We start from the raw sequence: 20,140 nt of genomic DNA, 5'->3' as shown, positions 1-20,140 counted from the left end.
GTTTGGCGGTGCCACAAACTGCACCTACATAAGATGGCGAACTTAACTGATAAGTGTTGTTCTGACTTTTCCACTGACCCACCATTTCCATCCTTCTCCCTCTCCTCAGGCCTCCTGATTCCCTGAGACACAACAGCATTGAAATCAGGCCAATTAATAAACCTACAATGGCCTCTAAGTGTTCAAGTGAAAGAAAGAGTCACTCGTCTCTCACTTTAAAGCTAGACATGATTAAGCTGAATGAAGGAGGAGTATCGAAAGCTGAGGTAGCCCAAAAGCTAGCCCTCTTGCACCAGTTCGCCAAGTAGTGATGAATGCAAAAGTTCTTGAAGGAAATTAAAAGTGCTACTCCAGTAAACACACCAATGATAAGAAAGCAAAATAGCCTACTGCTGATACGGAGAAAGTTTCAGTGCTAGGGATAGAAGATCAAACCAGCCAAAACGTTCCCTTAAGCCAAAGCCTAATCCAGAGCAAGGCCCTAACTCTCTTCAGTTCTGAGATGGCCAAGATTGGTGAGGAAGCTGCAGAAGAAAAGTTTGAAGCTGGCAGAGGTTGGTCCGTGAGGTTTAAGGAAAAAAGCCATCTCTATAACATCAAAGTGCAAGGTGAAGAAACAAGTGCAAATGGAGAAGCTGTAGCAAGTTACCCAGAAGGTCCAGCTAAAACAATGAATGAAGGTGGCTGCACTGAACAACAGATTTTCAATGTAGATGAAACAGCCTTATATTGGAAAATGTCATGTAGACTTTCCCATCCAGAGAGAAGTCAGTGCTTGGGTTCAAAGCTTCAAAGGACAGGCTGACTCTCTTGTTAGGGGCTAATGCAGCTGATGACTTTAAGTTGAAGCCAATGCTTATCATTCTGAAAATCCAAGGGATCTTAAGAATTATGCTAAATCTGCTCTGCCTTGCTATAAAACTGGAACCACAAAGCATGGATGACAGCACATCTGTTTACAACATGGTTTACTGAATATTGTAAGCCCACTGTTGAGACCTACTGCTTAGAAAAGATGCTTTTTAAAAATATTACTGCTCAGTGACAATACATTTGGTCACCCAATGGACAACGAGATGAATGTTGTTTCCATGCCTGTGAACACAACATCCATTCTGCAGCCCACAGATCAAGGAGTCATTTTGACTTTCAAGTCTTATTATTTAAGAACTACATTTTACAAGGCTATAGCTGCCGTAAATACGATTCCTCTGATGGATGTGGTCAAAGTAAATTGAGGACTTCCTGGAAAGGAGTCACGATTCTAGATGCCATTGAGAACATTCTGATTCATGGCAAGAGGGCAAAATGTCAGCACTGGGGCGGCCAGATGGCTCAGCTGGTTAGAGCGCAAGCTCTTAACAACAGGGTCGCCGGTTCAATTCCCACACAGGCCAGTGAGCTGCGCCCTCCACTACTAGATTAAAGACAATGAGCTGACGCTGAACTGCCAGAGGGGCGTCCCGATGGCTCATTTGGTTAGAGCGCAAGCTCTTAACAAGATTGTTGGTTCCATTCCCACGGTGGGCTGCACCCCTTGCAACTAAGATTAAAAACTGTGACTGGACTTGGAGCTGAGCTGCGCCCTCCACAACTAGATTGAAGGACAACGACTTGGAGGTGATGGGCCCTGGAAAACACACTGTTCCCTAATAAAAATAAAAATAAAAAAGTCAACATCAACAGGAGTTTTGAAGAAGTTGATTCCAGTTCTCATGGGTGACTTTGAGGGATTTGAGACTTTAGTGGAGGAAATAACTGCAGATGTGGTGGAAATAGCAAGAGAACTGGAACTAGAAGTGGAGCCTGAAGATGTGACTGAATTGCTACCATCTCATCATAAAACTTTAACAGATGAATAGTTGCCTCTTATGGATGAGCAAAGGAAGTGATTTCTTGAGATGGAATCTACTCCTGGTGAAGGTGCTGTTAAGACTACTGAAATGACAATCAGATATTTACAATATTATATATAGTTGTATAAAGTAGCTGCAGGATTTGAGAGGATTGACTCCAATTTTGAAGTAAGTTCCGTGTTTCCCCGAAAATAAGACCTAGCCGGACCATCAGCTCTAATGCATCTTTTGAAGCAAAAATAAGAATCCAGTCTTATTTTGCTATAAGACCAGGACTTATATAATGTAATATAAACCATTCATGAAAGGAAGAGTCAATGGATACAGCATACTCCATTGTTGTCTTATTTTAAGAAATTGTGACACCACATCAAACTAAAAAGGTTTTTCATAGCAAATGAAACCATCAACAAAACAAAAAGACAACCTACTGAATGGGAGAAAATATTTGCCAATGATACATCCAATAAGGGGTTAATTCCAAAATATATAAGAAACCCATATAACTTAATACCAAAACTAAAGAAACAATTCTATTAACAAATGGGCAGAGGACCCGAATAGACTTTTTTCTAAGAAGAACATGCAGATGGCCAATAGACATGTGAAAAGATGCTCAACATCACTAGTCATCAGGGTAATGTAAATAATACCCACAATGAGACATCACCTCACCCTGTCAGAATGGCCATCATCAATAAATCAACAAATAACAAATGTTGGTGAGAATGTGGAAAAAGGGAACTTCATGTACTATTGATAAGATTGAAAACTGGAGAAGCCACTATGGAAAACAGTGAAGAGGTTCCTCAAAAAGTTAAAAAGACTACCTTATGACCCAGCAATCCCACTTTTGGGTATTTATCTAAAGAAATCCAAAACACTAATTCAGAAAGACATATGCAGCCTATGTTCATTTCAGCACTATTTACAATAGCCAAAATATGGAAGTGAACTAAGTGCTCATCAATAGATAACTGGATAAAGAAGAGGTGGCACATTTATACAATGGAAAATTACTCGGCCATAAAAAAGAATGAAATCTTGCCATCTGCAACAACATGGATGGACCTAGAGGGTATTATGCTAAGTGATGTAAGTCAGACAAAGAAAGACAAATACCATATGATCTTACTTATATGTCGAATCTCAAAACAAAATAAATGAACAAACAAGATACAAAGAATACAGAGAATATTTTGATGGTTGCCAGATGGGAGGGGATTTAGGAAGATGGGTGAAAAAAAGGAAAAGGCATTAAGTACAAACTGGCGGTTATAAAATAGTCACAAGGATGTAAAATACAGCACAGGGAATATGGTCAATAATGTTGTAATAACTATGTATAGTGTCAGACGGGTACTAGACTTACAAGGGGGATCGCTTTGTAAATTGTATAAATGTCTTATCACTATAATAATGAATGTCAATTGTAATTAAAAACTAAAAATAAATTTAAAAAAGAACTTGCCACAGCCACCCAATCTTCAACAAGGACCACCCTGATCTGTCAGCAGCCATCAACATCACAGCAAGACCTCCCAACCAGCAGAAAGATTATGACTTGAGGGCTCAGACGATGATTTTTTTTTTTTTTTTTTTAGCAACAAGGTTATTTTTAAATTAAGGTATGTACACTGATTTTTTTGGACAATGCTACTACTGCACACTTAACAGACCTCGATCTAGTATAAACATAATGTTTATATACACTGTGAAACCAAAAACTCTGTGCGACTCACCACACTGTGCTGGTCTGGAACCGAATCGCAATGTATCTGAGGTATGCTTGTACTGAAATAAAAAGCTCAGGGGATGTGCTCAGCAGCAGAATAGACAGGACAGAGAAAAGGGTCAGTCAACTTGCAGACAGGAAGAGAAATTGTGAATCTGAACAACAGAGGAAACAAACAAAAACATGAACAGAGTCTCAGGCACGTGGGGAACTGCAGCAAAATAGTAAAATCTGTGTCATTAGGGCCTGGAAGGAAAGAGGGGGTAGGGCTGAAAAAACATCTGAAGACAAAATGACTCAAGACTTCCCTGATTTGGAAAGAGACATAAAACCACAGGTTCAAGAAGTGGAGTAAACACCAAACAGGTAATGCAAATAAACCCATGCCAAAAGCCATCATAATAAACTTCTAAAAATTAAAGACAAACAAAGAAAAAAATCTTCAAAGTCGCCAGAGGAACACGCTATCTTTCCTACATGAGAAAAGGAAATTCAAAGACAGGCGGTCTCTGGTCAGAAGCTATGGAGGCAGAAGGCAGGGCTCGTATTCCCAAGTGCTGAGAGGGGATGGTCAGCTGAGAACCTCCCTCTTCTGGTGAAAAAACCCTTCAGGAATGAAGGGGATCAAGACATTCTCAGATGAATCGAATACAGTACATTTACCGCCAGCAGACTTATCCTAAAACACTGGCTGAAGGAAATGCGCTAAACGGAAAAGAAACAAGGAAACGCCTGAAAGAGTTCAGAACAGGCCGCCTCAGACCTGTATGTGGGTACTCTGAGCTGAAGGCAACCAATCAAGGCCCTGCAGGGTCGTGAGAAACTTACTTCTCTCTTGAAGAATTTAAAATGGGGCCTTCTCCGTAACAAGAATTATCACCAGAAATAACTTTTTATGACCTGTCTATACCGCAAACTTCTAATGACTGGACACCTGCTCTTATCGTCCTGTATTGACCCTCCTCCCCAAGGCCCCAGGTGCCTGACCTCAGCCTTAGAGCAGAGTGACATACATATTCACCTCATTTTACCTTTCTGTGTGGGAACTACCCTTGTATATGGGGTCCCTGTATGTATATATGTATGTATGTATGTACTAAATTTGGTGATTTTCTCTTATCAGTCTCTCTCCTGTAGATTTAATTAGACCAGCCAAAAGACTGTAGAACAGGACAGGAACATTTCTCCCTCTCCCTCACACAAGAAGGAACCGTGGAACACAAGAAAGGAAGAAAATAGTCAGGCAAAGTAGGTAAATACAATAGGTTTTCCTTCTCCTTTGAAGTTTTGTAAATAACGTCAGATAGCTAAAGCAAAAGTTGTAACACTGTGATGTGGTCTAAATGTATGCTGAGAAATTATTTAAATCAGTTGTATTAGGAAAGGGGGAGGGTGAAGGAATGTAAGGGTTGCAATAAGTTATGTACGAGTATATGCAGTGTAATACTAACCTCTTAAAAAGCTTTGTTGACAAAAATTCTTGACCAAACTTTAGTTAGGCTCCTGAACCTACTCCTGGGCCCACCTATGCACTTCCTTTTGAGAAATCCTGCTTTACCAAGAAATGTGCTAAGTCAGTTTAACCAGAGTCCCCTCACCCCCACGCATATCTGATCACCCCTATATGTGATCAGGTTCCTCATCCTGCACAGCCCCAGGTGACCTCTGATAATCGTGGCCTGTCTTCAACAAGAATCCCGTTAGGTCAGTTTAGCCAGAGCCTGCTGTGATACAGTGATTTATAATACATATTTGGCCTTCTTCCTTGTTTCTGGCACAGAGCTTCTAAAACCCTTGGAATTTCCTAAGTGGTGAGAGCAACAAAGGTGTCTTTTATGTTAATGAGGTGACTTTGAACCCCACCTGAGGAAGAGGGCTGGTCAGAACCAACCATGTGATTAGAGGGCTGGAGCTTACAGTCCCAACCCCTTCCCAACCTTCAGGGAAGGAAGAGGGGCTGGAGGTTGAACCAATCACCAATGGCCAATGATTTAATCAATCACAACGCCATAATAAAGCCTTCATAAAACCCAAAAGGATGGGGTTCAGAGATGCAGGGAGAGTGGTGGGCTGAGAGAGGGCATAGAAGCCCGGCACCCATTCCCACACTGCCCTGTGCGTCTCTTCCATCTGGTTCTTCCTAAGTCATATCCTTTATAATAAGCTGGCAATCTAGTAAGTAAATGTTTCTGAGTTCTATGAGCCACTCTAGCAAGTTAATCAAAACCCAAGGAGGAGGTTGTAGGAACCTCGGGTTTATAGCCAGAAGTACAGGTGACAACCTGGGATTGTACCTGGCGTCTGAAGTGGGGGAGGTGGGTGTGCAGTCTTGCAGGACTGAGCCCTCAGCCTGTGTGGTCCACGCTCTCTCCAGGTAGATATGTCAGAATTGAGCTGAATTCTCAGACACCCCGCTGGGGTTTGAGAATTTTTTGTGGGCATGGGGGAACCCTCCCATATTGGAAATACACTGAAATGAATGAACATAAAAATGCATCACATTACCATTTGTGGGAAGTAACTAAAGCAGTGCTGAGAGGGAAACTTATAGTGATAAAATGCTTGCATTAGAAATGCTTACACAAGAAGGAAAGGCCCGAATCAACAATCTAAGCTCCCACCTCAAGAACCTAGAAAAAGAATAGTAAAATGAACCCAAAGCATGCAGAAAGAAGATATAGACAAGAAAAATTAATGAAATTGAAAACAAAATAGAGAAAAATCAATGAAACAATGAGCAAATTCTTTGAGAAGATCAATAAAATTGAAACCGCTAGCAAGACTGACAAAGAATAAAAGAGAGGACACATTTCCAATATCAGGGATGAAGCAGATATCACAGAACCTGTTGACAACAGGATGATGAAGGAATACCACAAATAACTCCACATTTGATAACTTAAATTGGAAAGAACCAATCCCCTGAAAAACACAAACCACAGCTCATCCACTATGAAGTAGATGGTATGAACAGCCCCACAACCATTAAAGAAGCTGAGCCTATAATTAAAATACCATTTCCATTTCATCACCCCCTCCCCCGCAAATCTCCCAGGTCACATGGTTTCACCAGACAATTCTACCAAATGTTCAAAGAATTAACACAAATTCTACAGAGTCTCTTTTAAAAATTAAGAGGGGATACTTCCCAACTTATATTATGAAGCTAGTATTACCATTTGACCAAAGCTAGACAAAGCTACTGTGTTTCCCCAAAAATGAGACCTAACCGGACCATCAGTTCTAATGCGTTTTTTGGAGCAAAAATTTATATAGGATCCGGTCTTATTTTAATACAATATAAGAAAACGTCTTATATAAGACCAGGTCTTACATAATATAACATAATATAATAAACATTATATAACATAATAATATATACAATAATTTATATAGTATAATACAGAGTCTTTTAAAATTTTTTTTATTAAAGTATATTGGGGTGACAATTGTTAGTAAAATTACACAAATTTCAGGTATACAATTCTGTATCACATCCTCTATAAATCACATTGTGTGTTCACCACCCAAGACCAGGTCTTGTATTAATTTTTGTTCAAAAAGAAGCATTAGAGCTGATGGTCTGGCTAGGTCTTATTTTCGGGGAAACACGGTAGAACCACAAACCAAAAAACCCCTCCTGAATAGATACAAAATCCTTAACAAAATAATAGCAAACAAAATTCAGCACTATATATAGAGATTTTTATACCATGACAACAAGGGGTTTGTTTACTCCACGGATGAAAGGCTGGTTCAATATTAAAAAGTCAATTGACATAATACACCATATTACCAGCCTAAAGAAAAGAATATGTGAATGAACTAATCAGAAACAGTTTTGGGGACACAAAAAACCGAGAGTTGTTAGATGGGTGGAGGGGAGAGGGTTGGGGATGGGGGGAAGGGTGAAGGGATTGGGGGGCGGCTGGTGACCACAGGATGGCCTCAGGGTTTTTTCAAAATTACTTTGGGGAACTTATTCAATAGTGTTTGGGGATTTTGTTGGGTATCCGATGGACATGTGTCCTGTTTGGGAGACCACCTCAGGGATGCTGTGGATGCCTGGTCATGGCATTGTACACCAGAGACTGGACATTAATGAATGCCAACTATAATTTTATGTGTATAATGTGATGGCTCGGTGTGAGGTCGGGGTGGTGGTGGATGGGGGGAGGGGGGTTCACGGTGTGAGGGATGTAAAAATAAAATAAAATAAAATAAAACTAAAAAAAAAAAAAAAAAAAAAAAAAAAAGAAAACTCAGGGTCAGCCCGGTGGCTCAGGTGGTTAGAGCTCCATGCTCCTAACTCCGAAGGCTGCTGGTTCGATTCCTGCATGGGCCAGTGGGCTCTCAACCACAAGGTTGCCAGTTCAATTCCTCGACTCCCACAAGGGATGGTGGGCTGTGACCCCTGCAACTTAGCAACAGCAACTGGACCTGGAGCTGAGCTGCACCCTCCACAACTAAGACTGAAAGGACAACTTGAAGCTGAACTAAGATTGAAAGGACAACAACTTGACTTGGAAAAAAGTCCTGGAAGTACACACTGTTCCCCAATAAAGTCCTGTTCCCCTTCCCCAATAAAATCTTTAAAAAAAAAAAACGAAAAAACTCACACTATCTACTAACTGAAGCAGAAAAGGTTTTGACAACTTTGAACACCCACATACAATAAAAACACGCAGAAAAATATGAATCAAGAACTTCTTCAACTTGATAAAGAAAATTTACAAAAACTTATAGCTAATGTCATATTGGTGAAAGATGAACACTTTCCCCCTCAGATCGGGAACAAGGCAAGGATGTCCCCTCTCACCACTGCTACTCAACATTGCGCTGGAGGTTCTAGCCAACAGAATGAGGCAAGAAAAGGAAATAAAGGCATACAAGCTGGAAATACATAGAACTGTCCTGATTTGCAGATGACATGACTGTCTACATAGAAAATCCAGAGGACTTTTATTTAAAAACAAACACACGCACAGAAAAACCTCCTTAAAATGATATATGAATCCAGCAAAGTCACAGAATACAAAATAAACACACAAAAATCACTTGTGTTCCTTATGCTAGAAATGAGTATGTTGTCATCAAAATTAAATTACACCATTTTCAATTGCTCAAAAAATGAAGTATTTAGGTCCAAATCGTACCGAACACGTACAGAACTTGTACGCTATGAACCACGAAACCTTGATGAAAGAAATCCAAGAAGTCAATGGAGAGGCCCATCGCATTCACAGACCAAGACTCAGGGAGTGAACATGTCAATGCTCCCCAACTGACACACAGGCTTCACAAAATTCCTGCCAAAATCAGTGGAACTTTGTGCAGATACCAGCAGGATACTCTAAAATGCACATGGGAAGACAAAGGGACTAAAATAGCTAAAATTAATCTGAAAAAGAATAAAATGGGAAACAGCTGGTTGACTCAGTTGGTTAGAGCGCAGTGCTCATAACACCAAGGTTGCTGGATCGATTCCCACATGGGCCAGTGAGCTGAGCCCTCCATAACTAGATTGAAAATGACTTGACTTGGAGCTGATGGGTCCTGGAAAAACACACTAATTCCCCAATAAAAATTAGAAGAAAAAAGAAAAAGAAAAAAAAAATGGCCCCAAACTGGAAACCCAGATCTCCTCAAGACGTGAACAGTTCCACAAACTGTGGTACATCCATACCTTGGCCCTCCCAGCAATAAAGACGGACAACTGATACATGCAAAATCCCGGTCAAAGCTCCAGATTTACGCTGATGGACAACAGTCCACCCCACATGTGCTACATGTGACACCATGTATGATGTTCCTGAAATGACAGCCCTATGGAAATGGACGATAGATTAGAGATTGTCAGAGACCAGGGAGAGGGTGGGTGTGGCTACAAAAGACGACTCCAAGGGTCCTTCTGTATCCTGTGTGCATCAGTGTCAGTAGGCTGGTTATAACACTGTGCTATGTTTCTACAAGCTACGACCACATAGTGTAAAGGGCACAAGGGGTCTCCATTATTTCTTACAACTGCACATGAACCTCCAATTACCTAAAAAAAAACAAAAGATTAAAAAACAACTTTATGTGCACCCATGTTCATAGCAGCATTACTCACAGTAGCCAGAAAGTGGAAGCAACCCAAGTGTCCATCAAGAATGAAGGATAAACACCATGGGTTATACACGTACCATGGGACATCGTTCAGACTTAACGAGGAAGGAAATTCTACACAGACAACATCATGGATGAACCCTGAGGATATTATGCTGAGGGAAGTAAGCCAGCCACGAAAGGACAAATGCTGTATGATTCCACTTATAGCAGTCAAAATCATGGAAAGAGTAGATGGTGGTGCCGGGGCCAGGGGTGTGGGAGAGGGGAGAGTCATTACTGTACAGGTGAGGAGTTTCAGTTTGGGAAGTTGAAAAAACTCTGGAGACTGGCTGCACAACAATGTGAATATACTTAAGATTACTGAACACTTAAAAACACTACTGTACGTTAAAAATGGTTACAATTTTGAGCAGCCAGTTGGCTCAATTGGTTAGAGCACAGTGCTCATACACCAAGGTTGCAGGTTCAATTCCCACATGGGCCAGTGAGCTGTGCCCTCCACAACTAGATTGAAAACAACGACTTGACTTGGAGCTGATGGGCCCTGGAAAAACATACTGTTCCCCAATATTCCCCAATAAAAATTGAAAGAAAAAAATGGTTACAAGTATAAATTTTACAATTAAAAGTAAAAAGAAAAAACCCTAAAAAATAAGGCCTGCATGATGGTGACTTTTCGTGCACTGGGCAGAAACAGTCTTCAGTGAAGTGACAAAACAGCACTGACTTATCAAAATCCGTTATCTTCTGCTCCTGAGGTATCTACAGAAACCTGGGAAATTCAGAGATGAACATCAAAGCTCCAGATACTAAATGCACAGCTTCCCCTTGCAGTTTTACTGGTCAAAGGTTATCAGTTTTTATTAAAAACAGTTTTACCTCCTTTGGGTAATTTTATTCAGCAGCTATCCCAGCACACAGCAGATGCTGGAGCACACATGTGGCGTGTGCCACGGGCGCAGCTCCAGGCACCAGACACGTCCACCACCAGGCCCAGGCCCTCCCAAGCTTATAGTCCCGCTAAGAGTATTGTGCTGAGAGCAAACTGCGTCTAGTGTCCTTCCGTCTCCTGCCCGCCAAGAACCAGTCACAAACAAGGTCCACACCTTCGTGGTACCCACATTCTTGTGGGAGGAGACAACGCTGTAAAGACTCAATTTTATGCAACCAGGGAAAAGCATTCAGAAGAAAAATGAAGGGGGCATGATCAGAAACCATGGCCCAAGGCAGAAACTGAGCTGGAGAGAGGGGAGTGAGGACGCTGCCACAGCAACCCCTGCTCCGAGCCTGTGAGGGCGCCTGAATAAGTAAACGGGACCGCGGGAGGCACATACCAGGAACTTCCCCCAACAAGCCTGCATGTGTGACGACACTGAAGTGTCCTGTGTCTTTCCCTCCATTTCCTAACATTTATGAAATAGAATTGCAGAGATTATTATTAAATAAAAATATCCTGTGAAGTCAAAGAGTGAAAAGGTCTCCCTTTTTTCCATAGGAGGGGACACCAAGTGCCAAGAGGAGGACAGATGGGGATGCCAGGGCATTTGTTTCCTGCCATCTTTGTCCGCACAAGGCTCCGGAAGGTGATGTCACAACCAGCCCAGCGAGCAGCTGGACCGTACAGCGGGCTGCATGGTGGGAGGAGGATAGGGAGGAGGACAGAGGGTCCATCCACCCTCTTAGATTTTCTGGCTGGGGTCGAAATGCCTGTGTGGCAGACAGCAAGCCAGCCAGGGTCCTGGTAAAGCTGCCCTGTCACTTACAGAGGCAAGTGGGGTTTTCAAGGGCTCTTGCAGAAGTCACTCACCAGGGGCAGCTGGAGGGCGGTCACGGGCTGCGCATCCCTCAAGCTGGCGTCCTGAAGCAGGGAAGCCTCTTCTGGAACTGAAAGAGATGAGAAAGGGTGTCTCGTGAGCCCGGTCTCTTGTCTCACCTGCAGGAGGAGGGTCACCAGACAATGCACATGAAAGCTGCTGGCAAACCCCAAGGACTTGTTATTTTGCTTTCAGACGTGACAATGGGGACTTTAACAGGAAATGCCTGGGTTCACCGTGCCCTGCCTGAGTTCCGATGCAATTTCCCACAGGTCCAGGGGCCTCAGCCTCACAATCCGCAGTACGGGAAATGATGGTTAGAGCTCTAGGGGTCGAGGTGTCAGTAGGAGCTGCTGGTGACCTCAGGGTCACATACTTGTGGCAGTTGGTCAGGTGTGACACTCCAGAAGGACATGCAGGACAGTGCCCTAACTGCCACCACTGGGAAGTGCAGAGTGTACACTGGGCCACGTCACTGTCCCTTACCTGGGCGACCGGGACCTGGGGCCGGGGGGCACTATTCCAACAGGACTTCTCTTCAACTGCACCTTGCTCGGGCTTCTGTAAGTAGTGAGCCACATACCTAGGCCAGGTGCAGCCATGTGAAAATGAGCTGTTTCAAAAGGTGCTCCTTTCACAGAATAAGCCTTGGAAAGCTGCACTACTGCGCCTTGGTCTCCTGAAGGTTAACCCCAGGTCACATGTTAAATCAGCATCAAAGCCAACAGGAGAAGCCAGTTCCCTCACCTTTCAGACCCAGGACGCAAAGCTTTCAGCAAACAGCAGGGACGTGAGTAGCTATTTAGAATCAAGGATGGGACCATGGGGCAGCTCAGCCAGCAGTGACAAGTGGGGAATCCTTGTGGGAGGCAGCACCTTACTCCGCTGCCAGAAGCTCAGGCTGGGAGTGCGGAGGGTGCGTGGATATGAGGGGGACACTTAACTCTGCTCTGTCATACCTGCCACCTTTCCCATGGTACAAAAATTCATAAACACTTGCAAAGCACTTGGGAAAGCTTTCAGCCTCTACACAAGACCTAGCCTTTTGGGAAGATTTTTAAGATTAGGCTTTCTATGGCTTTTACTGGAGGCTCCTCCCAATGATAAATCACCCACGTGTTTAAGGTCTTCCTAATACCTAACACATCCTGCCTCCTTTTCCATTTTTGATAACTCAGGGAAAACAGAAGAGCTGATTCTGGGACCCAAAGCCCCTGGAGGTAACTGGTTTATGCCTGACCTTCACCAGCATTGGCTGCTGCAGCTCCTCCCTAGGTGTTCCTGCCACCCACCTACACACCCCGGGCTGCCTGCACATGCTACGTTCATCTGAACTAACGGTTGTTTCCCTTACGCCTGTCTTCATGAGCTGAATTGTGTCTCCACCAAAGTCCTATGTTGAAGTCCCAACCCCCAGGACCTCAGAATGTGACTGTATTTGGAGATGGGGTCTTTCAAGAGGTAATTAAGTTAACATGAGTTCCTTAGGGTAGGCCCTAATCCATTTTGACTGGTGTCCTTATAAGAGGACATTAAGACATAGACACACACAGAACAATGGCCACGTCAGGACAACTGGGAGACAATGGCTGTCCACAGGCCAAGGAGGGAGGCCTCCTCAGGGGAACAAGCCCTGCCCACCTGGATCTCAGACTTCCAGCCCCTAGGACAGGGAGACAATAAATGTCTGTTGTGTAAGCCGCCCTTTCTATGGGATTTCATTCTGGCATTTCTAGAAAACTTACACACCTATCTTGACTTTTAATGAAGGAGAGGCTGAAGAATTTGATTTGTACAGAAATCAACATATTTTCACACATAAAGAAATGTAATATGCTTTTTGTTTTAATTAAAAAGCTTATCACAATGCCAAGGACAACGTTTGTGAACCTTAAGAACACACTCCTGGCCTCCCAATGCTGTCCTTTTCCATCTGTATCTACAGCACAATGTGGCAAGTCCACCCAAGGTAGCCCTCACTCCTTAGAGGTCACTTACTCAACCTGAGGGCGCCACACTTCCTGTAAGGATCACTTCAACTAAAATCATGGGTGGCTCAGGCTTCCTGCTCAGCATGTTATGGGTATAATCCCTTAATCCTCAGGAAATCCAGTAAGAACCAGGAAACTGAGGCCTGCAGAGTTTAAAAGCACGGCCAGGGTTATAGCTCAAGGTTTCCAAGCCAAGTGTACCTGGTGCCCAAACCACCTGCCTCTAGCCACTAGCCTGCTCTGAACAAACAGTCAAGACATGTCTAGGTGACTGAAGCCCCAACCCGGAGATACCACCCTGTTCCCTCCGACAGGATTTCTGTGTTTCCTCACAGCATCATAATAAGCCTGACAGCTGGAGTTGTTTAGCCAGGGAAGAGATTTGGGGAGAGACAAGAGGACGTGGTCACACTTGGCTCCTGACACAGGCCCTGCGGGGACAGCACCAGTGCCCAGCTGTCCCCCAAAATGAACAAGCCCAAAGATGCACCCTGCCCCCGGAAAGGAGACGGTGCAGCCTAAGAAGCAGCACCTGATAGAAGTGGTCCCTCTGAGCAGACTGGCACCGTGAAAAGGACAAACACTCTCAGGAGATTCAGATTCAATTGCTTTAGAGAGAAACCCAGACCTTGAAAATGGTTCGTGGCTCCTTCGGGGACAAGGAGGACTTGTCTTCGAGGTCTGCGTTCCACAGCCAGCAGCTAGGCACAGGGTGGGGTTGCAGGCCCCTGCCCCCATTCCCCCAGGCTCCCTACCTGGGTCTGCACTGAGCTGACCTGGAGGTCTGCTTGGAAGCCCTTGGCCCTGACACAGGGTCAAGGGCTGGGCGTCTTGGCTCTTTGCAAGGTGGCTCTGGGGCTCTGCTGACAGCCGCTCTTGCTCCTGGTCCCGAGGGCCGTCACCATCGTCAATCACCACAGGGTCTTCACAGTGCTTGAGCTGCAATCCAGACAGGTTTTCTCAGGGCTTGGTGGAGAGGTCCCTAGCCAGGGTCCGTGGCTGTACCGGGACTGGGCAAACCCCCTCTCTGGGCCTGCTGACCACTGAAGGCTCTGTCCAGATCTTGGACAGGGATAGAAAGAGGTATGACTTCACCATCACTCTACTTGGAACCCTTAGGGAATGTAACCTGCTTTACTGGGACACCAACTCCCCTGTGGGCCTGACCAGAGCACCACTTGTGGACAATGCCTCAGCCCTGGACAAAGGACGGATGACCCCACCAAAGCACAGGGTGGCGCCCCACTCCACACCCACTGCCCAGACTGCCCTTTCCCTCCCCTCCCACCCTTCTGCCACCCCAGCCCCTCTGCTCACCCACTGCCAGGGTCTCCCTGGCTCCCGTTCCAGCGCCTCCACTGCAGCCACAGCCTGCTCGCCACTCTCGGGCTCCTGGGCCCGCACCCAGCCCTGGATCTCCCGGGGCAGGATGGCCAGGAACTGCTCCAGCACCAGCAGCTCCAGGATCTGCTCCTTGCTGTGCCGCTCGGGCCTCAGCCAGCCCCGGCACAGGTCCCACAGGCGCTGCAGGGCCTCCCGGGGGCCCGCCGCCTCCTGGTAGCGGAAGCGGCGGAAGAGGCGGCGAGAGGACTCGGGGCTGGGAAGCTCCCCCTGAGGGCCAGGGCTCTCTCCCGGCGGGCTCCTCATTTTCCTGGGCTCCTCACTTTCCTTCGGAGCCAAGACTCGGGGGCACAGGGCTGTGGGCATGATGGGATTTGATGGGGGTCAGCAGCAGAAGACGACCCTATTTCCAAACAGAAATCACTGGCTTCAATGCTGTGGTCTCTTGCAGTGGGTTCTGGGGGTGCCGATGGGGAAAGTGACAAGGCCCAAAGACCAGCCCTTGGAAGAAACCCTGGGACATGTGATGAGTCAGTGTGGTGGGTCCTTACACAAATGAAGAGAGAGAAGGACCACCCCCTAAAAGCATCAACACGTGCTCCCCTAACTGGGCAAGCAGACAAAAAAGGCAGCAGAGTCCAGGAGAAAAGCGGTGGCTTTGCAATATGACACTGGCGTTTGGAGCATCTGGGGCTACATGCAGGAAAGACAAGGAATCAAGACTATGTGGTACCTTCGGTGTCAGGTCCTCCTGGAAAGGACCTGTGAGGACGAGCCAAGCAGGCTGCTATCTTGGGGCTTCGGAGCCAAAGTCACTGTCCTCGCCCCTGAGACCTTTACAATATGAGCTGGAAAGACAAAGACAGATGTGCAGGGAAGAGCCTGGAAAGCACATCCGGGATGAGAAACCCACCGTGCCAGTCCAGGGCCAACTCCTGGTGCTGGGCTTGCTGGGTCGTAGAGCCAGAGCTGGCCTGGCGCAGCGGGAGTCTGCACTGGGAGACAGGGGTAAACACACGGCGCAGAAGATCCCACACAAGAGATGGGACGACTAAAAGTGACAGCCACACCTAGACTTTCCTGGAGAAAAATAACGGCTATGCATTTAAAAACACCAGCATTTAAAAAACACCAGCACTTTCAGCTTAGTCTCGCCTGACTCAGTAAATTCTGCATGGTGAACTTTAATGTATATTTAAAGATGCCTTGACCCTTAACCTTGCTCCACCTGCCTTCCCTACACTTGTCATCTTCAAACCATGCTAAAGGCACCGCTACACACTTCCCCAGGCAGGACAGAGGTGGGGCACAGCCCCCACATCAGTGAGGCTCAGGGCCCCTCCACATCCACAGTGAACACACACAGGGCCCTATTCGAGTCACGGTCACTACTCACAGACTATGGGACCCAGAGAAAGTGAGGACGACTGGGGATGCACACAGTTCCCTGCCCCACCCTCAGGCCTCTAAGACCCTGGGCACAGTCACTGGCCTTCCACACTCCAATTGCATGAGGCCTGACCTTAACCTCCAACCACTCAGTGGCCTGCAAGGGTCCCGCGTGGAATGCAGGCCTCACTCCTATTTCCCAGAAAGACAAGTAGGGCCAGAAGAGCCACAAAAGCCACAGAATGGCAGTCAGAAAAACCCAAGTGTCTCGACCACTTTGCTTTCCAACATAAAACAAATACAGACTGGCAGAAAAGGATTCAAGGAGTCTGGCTGCGCACCTTACAGCTTGCCCCACGGTGGATTTCCTTCATTGTCTGCTCCTGCATCTGGAACACTGTCTCAGCCCCTCTCAGCCCCACCTGCCCTCACTGTCTCCCAACTCAGCCAACATACATCTAAAGGGCGTCTGGATTCCTCAGGTTCCCCGCCCCCCCAGCCTAGGGGACCCGGGCCCCACCCTCAGCGCTGTGCCTGTTGAGGATCAGCCCTAATCAGACAGTGGCTTTCCTCTTTGTCATCCAGGCACCTGGCGCGTAGGAGGCTCAGGAGCGAGGCCCGTGAATGAAGGAACGTAGGCGCGGGCGGATTCCCGCGGGGCGGGGCGTGCTTAAAGCAGCTGGCGGAGGAGGGCCGAGCAGGACCCGCAGAGGACCGCGAAGGCATTCCAGGCCCGGGAAGGGCGAGCTTTGCCTCGCCCCCCCGCTTCCCGCCCCACGCACACGCGCACACACAGACTCGCGCGCGCGCGCCCGCAGTGTGAGGCGCTCTGAGCTCCTCACCTCGCAGCCGGGAACTCCTTCCCAGCGCCCGGCTGCAGCCCGTCCCGCGGCGGCGCTAGTCTCCGCAGCTGCTCCGCATCCCTGCAGGCGCGCCTCCCGGTGTCCTTCCCGAAGCGGGCTCCCGGCAGGGCCCGACTCCGCGCCTGGCCAGCCGCGCCCCGTCTCCTGCTCATCCAGAAAACCACGGCTCCGCTTGGGAGGGAACCAGTGGGAGCAAATGGAGGCGCCTGAAAAACATTCATGTTGCCTTATCCCCCGCCCGCAGATCCACCGACGCTCGGCTCCGGGATGGGGGCGCGCGGGCCCGGGGGGAGCACGGGGGCACGCCGCGCGGGCCGCCGGAGCCCCGCCGTACTCACCCCCGCGGCGCGTCCCCGTGGCCAAGCCGCGCAGGCCAGGCCGCCGCCGGAGCCCGCCGGACGCGGAGGGAAGGAAAGACCGGACCCTCCGGCTCCCTCCCCTGGGACACTTCCTGCTCCGCTCTAGGACCGCGGAGGTCTCCGCGTCTCACTGGTTCGCTCCCCGCCCCCCGGCCGAGGTGTGCTCGGGGGTGACACCCGACACCCCCGGCCCGCGCGCCGCCCCGCCCCGCTCCGCGCGCGTCCCGGCTCCGGCGCCGGCCGGGGTGTGGGCCCCGCCGCCAGGCCCGGCCTCCCCGCGGGCTCGCGCGGTGGACGCGCGCCCGGGGCGCGGGAGGTGGGGCCGGGGACGGCGTCCGCGGGCGGAGGCAGGGGACACGGTCCGCACGAGGGGCGCGAAGCGAGCAGTCGCCTGGGGGCTCCTCCCCACTGTCCTCCCCACTCCCGCGCCCCCCGGGCTTGTGTGCGGCCGGAAGGGCAGATCCCGGAGCCGGGGCTAAAGGCTGGAATCGGGAAAGGGAGCCGCTCCATTTCGGAACCCCCTGGTGACCGCCCCCGCAGGCCCCACCCCCAGGCGTCCCAAACGCCTCTCCGCTCGCGCGCGGCCGCTGAGGAAAGTAGGACGGGAGAAGCGAAGACCCTCCACGCCCCGCCTCGCCTGCTGTGGGATGCTCCAGGTGTCAGCTCGCACCCTCTTGGGATGATGCCGATTTGCGGAGTTTCAGTTTGAGAAAGTCACCGCGCTATACGGCCCTTCTGAGCATCCGATCAAGGCTGGGGAGTGCACAGGGGGCCCCGGTGAACCCCATCCCGGCGGCTGGTCAGGCAGCTGGCTGGCTGTTCGTACTGAGGCAGAGGCGTACTGAGGAAGAGGTCAGGGGACTTTGGCAGTCAAGTGGCAGTGAGGGGCAAGCAGGAATTTGAGCCTCCAGACCCCTCAGACACGGTGATTTGCCACCATCCTATGCTGAACATAAGCCCAAAGTCAGGAGGAGTCTTCCCGGGTCCCCTTTAGTCTTTCAGATTGGGAGAAAGCGCATTCCGGATTCCTGAGCAGTCGGATTCCCTTCAACCCTCTCTTCCCTGCGTCCCTGCACTGAAGTTGGACTCTCCCAAGGAACAGAAGGTTGTCTACATCTACCAGAGAGTCACCCACTGCAGACACCTCTTTCCGGCAGACCCTATTTCAAGGACAAGCAGAACAAACCAGTTAACCCAAATAAAATGGTATGGTGAAGAGGCTGGGGTGGAGTTGGGTGGACCCAGGCACCAGACCCTTGCACTGTGGTTCACATTCCACGGCCTGGTGCCTCCTGTTTTTTTTCCTAAGTTACAAAGTATCACTCCTGACCAGTGGAGTAATTCGGAGTTACCATATGTCAGATGTCTGGACTCTGACTAAAGCAGATGGACGAAAGCAAAGGAGTGAAGCTCTTTTTAGTGAACAGCGATTGTTCCCTCAAATGCCAGATACTGGCAGGGTCACCCAGAGCTTACCTGGAGCCTGTGGATACCAATGGGAGCCAGCCTCTTCAGACTTCACTGAACTCAGTTATGCCCCTGTCCACCCCAGCCCAGGAGCACAAGCAGGCACCATGGTGGCTGCCTTGGCCTAGGAGGAAAGCTGGCCCCTGAGGAACCAAGGATCAGCAAGGCAGGCTAAGGTTGTGCTTTAGCAACCAGCCCAGCCTGTGGCACCGCTCTGCGGGTACAGACCGACCCTCTGCCAGAGCTCCCAGCCGACCCTCTGCCAGAGCTCCCAGCCGACCCTCTGCCAGAGCTCCCAGCCGTGACTAGCTGGGCACCAGCTGCTGACTGTTGAGAACCTGTGCTCATGGCTCTGCCCAGTGCAGCCCTAAAGCAGGTAAAATGCAGAGCCCAGAGATTGCTGGTACACAGCATCAGGTCAGTCCCCACTGCCCTCCCTGCAAACTTACCCCCTCAGCGAAGGAATTACCCTTACTCTGCATTTTTCTGTAGTTCCAGAAGCACAGGGGGTTGAATCAGAGCACGTGGGTTAAATCCTGCCTCGATTCCTCACCAGGTAATCTAAGACCTACTTAAACTTTCTGTGCTTCAGTTTCCTCACCCAGAAAACAGAGATGATGTTGTCTACCTCACTGGGTGGACTTGTGGGATCATTTGTCATTCAACAGATACTGAGCACCTACTAGGCTCTCTCGTAGTGCTAGGTGCCTTTCCAGGTGCTCAGAGTATTTTTCAGATGATATTAACATTTAAATTAGTCGACTTTGAGTAAAGCAGGTTGCCCTCCATATACACAACTGCCTAGTGGAAGGAGGAGAAGTGGGGCAAGCAGTTAGCAGAATCAACAGCATGATCTGCTGTGTCTGATCCTGTGGCGGAGGAAAAGGAAAGTGGAGCAGGGTCAGGTAACAGGGTGCTGGGTCACAGTATTAAAATAGTCAGGGCAGGCTCCATTGCAACACACAGTGACATCTGAGATTTGGGAGCTGCTGAAGCTCAAGCCTGAGTGACAACAGAGTCCCAGGTAGAGGCCACTGTGACAGCAAAGGCCCTAAAGGGGGGGAAGAGGCTTCACAGGGAGGTGGCCAGTGAACAAGGTGCTTGGGGTGTCAGAGCTTGGGGGACCACTGGAGGCCATGGGAAGGTGCTTCTCCTCTGCACCAAGTGAGCTTGTCAGATGCCACAGGTGAAGCACCAGAAAGGGACCCCTGCTG

The 20,140-nt window shown here is 48.4% G+C and overlaps 1 protein-coding gene across 5 annotated transcripts in view; it reads right to left on the bottom strand.

The window, feature by feature from the left end:
• Positions 1-17,669, bottom strand: part of ZNF496 (zinc finger protein 496) — a 40,249-nt gene extending 22,580 nt beyond the window's left edge. For 2 of the 5 annotated variants that reach the window (XR_013992350.1, XM_081034994.1), the window contains exons 1-6: positions 17,439-17,669; positions 17,080-17,306; positions 15,582-15,696; positions 14,825-15,251; positions 14,263-14,446; positions 11,510-11,586 (exon numbers count right to left, since the gene is read on the bottom strand). Coding sequence is in view for 3 of the 5 variants with exons in the window: in XM_081034994.1 (XP_080891120.1) it covers positions 11,510-11,586; positions 14,263-14,446; positions 14,825-15,214 (651 nt within the window). In the remaining 2 variants the exon portion in view is untranslated. Of the gene's footprint in view, positions 1-11,509; positions 11,587-14,262; positions 14,447-14,824; positions 15,252-15,581; positions 15,697-17,079; positions 17,307-17,438 lie in introns of those variants that run through there. The other 3 variants (XR_013992351.1, XM_081034995.1, XM_081034996.1) reach the window with 3 other exon arrangements.
• Positions 17,670-20,140: the final 2,471 nt, after the last annotated feature.

The sequence above is a fragment of the Rhinolophus hipposideros genome (assembly GCF_964194185.1).
Source record: "Rhinolophus hipposideros genome assembly, chromosome: 23".
Classification (NCBI taxonomy): Eukaryota; Metazoa; Chordata; class Mammalia; order Chiroptera; family Rhinolophidae; genus Rhinolophus; species Rhinolophus hipposideros.
This window is presented reverse-complemented; position numbering and strand designations above follow the sequence as displayed.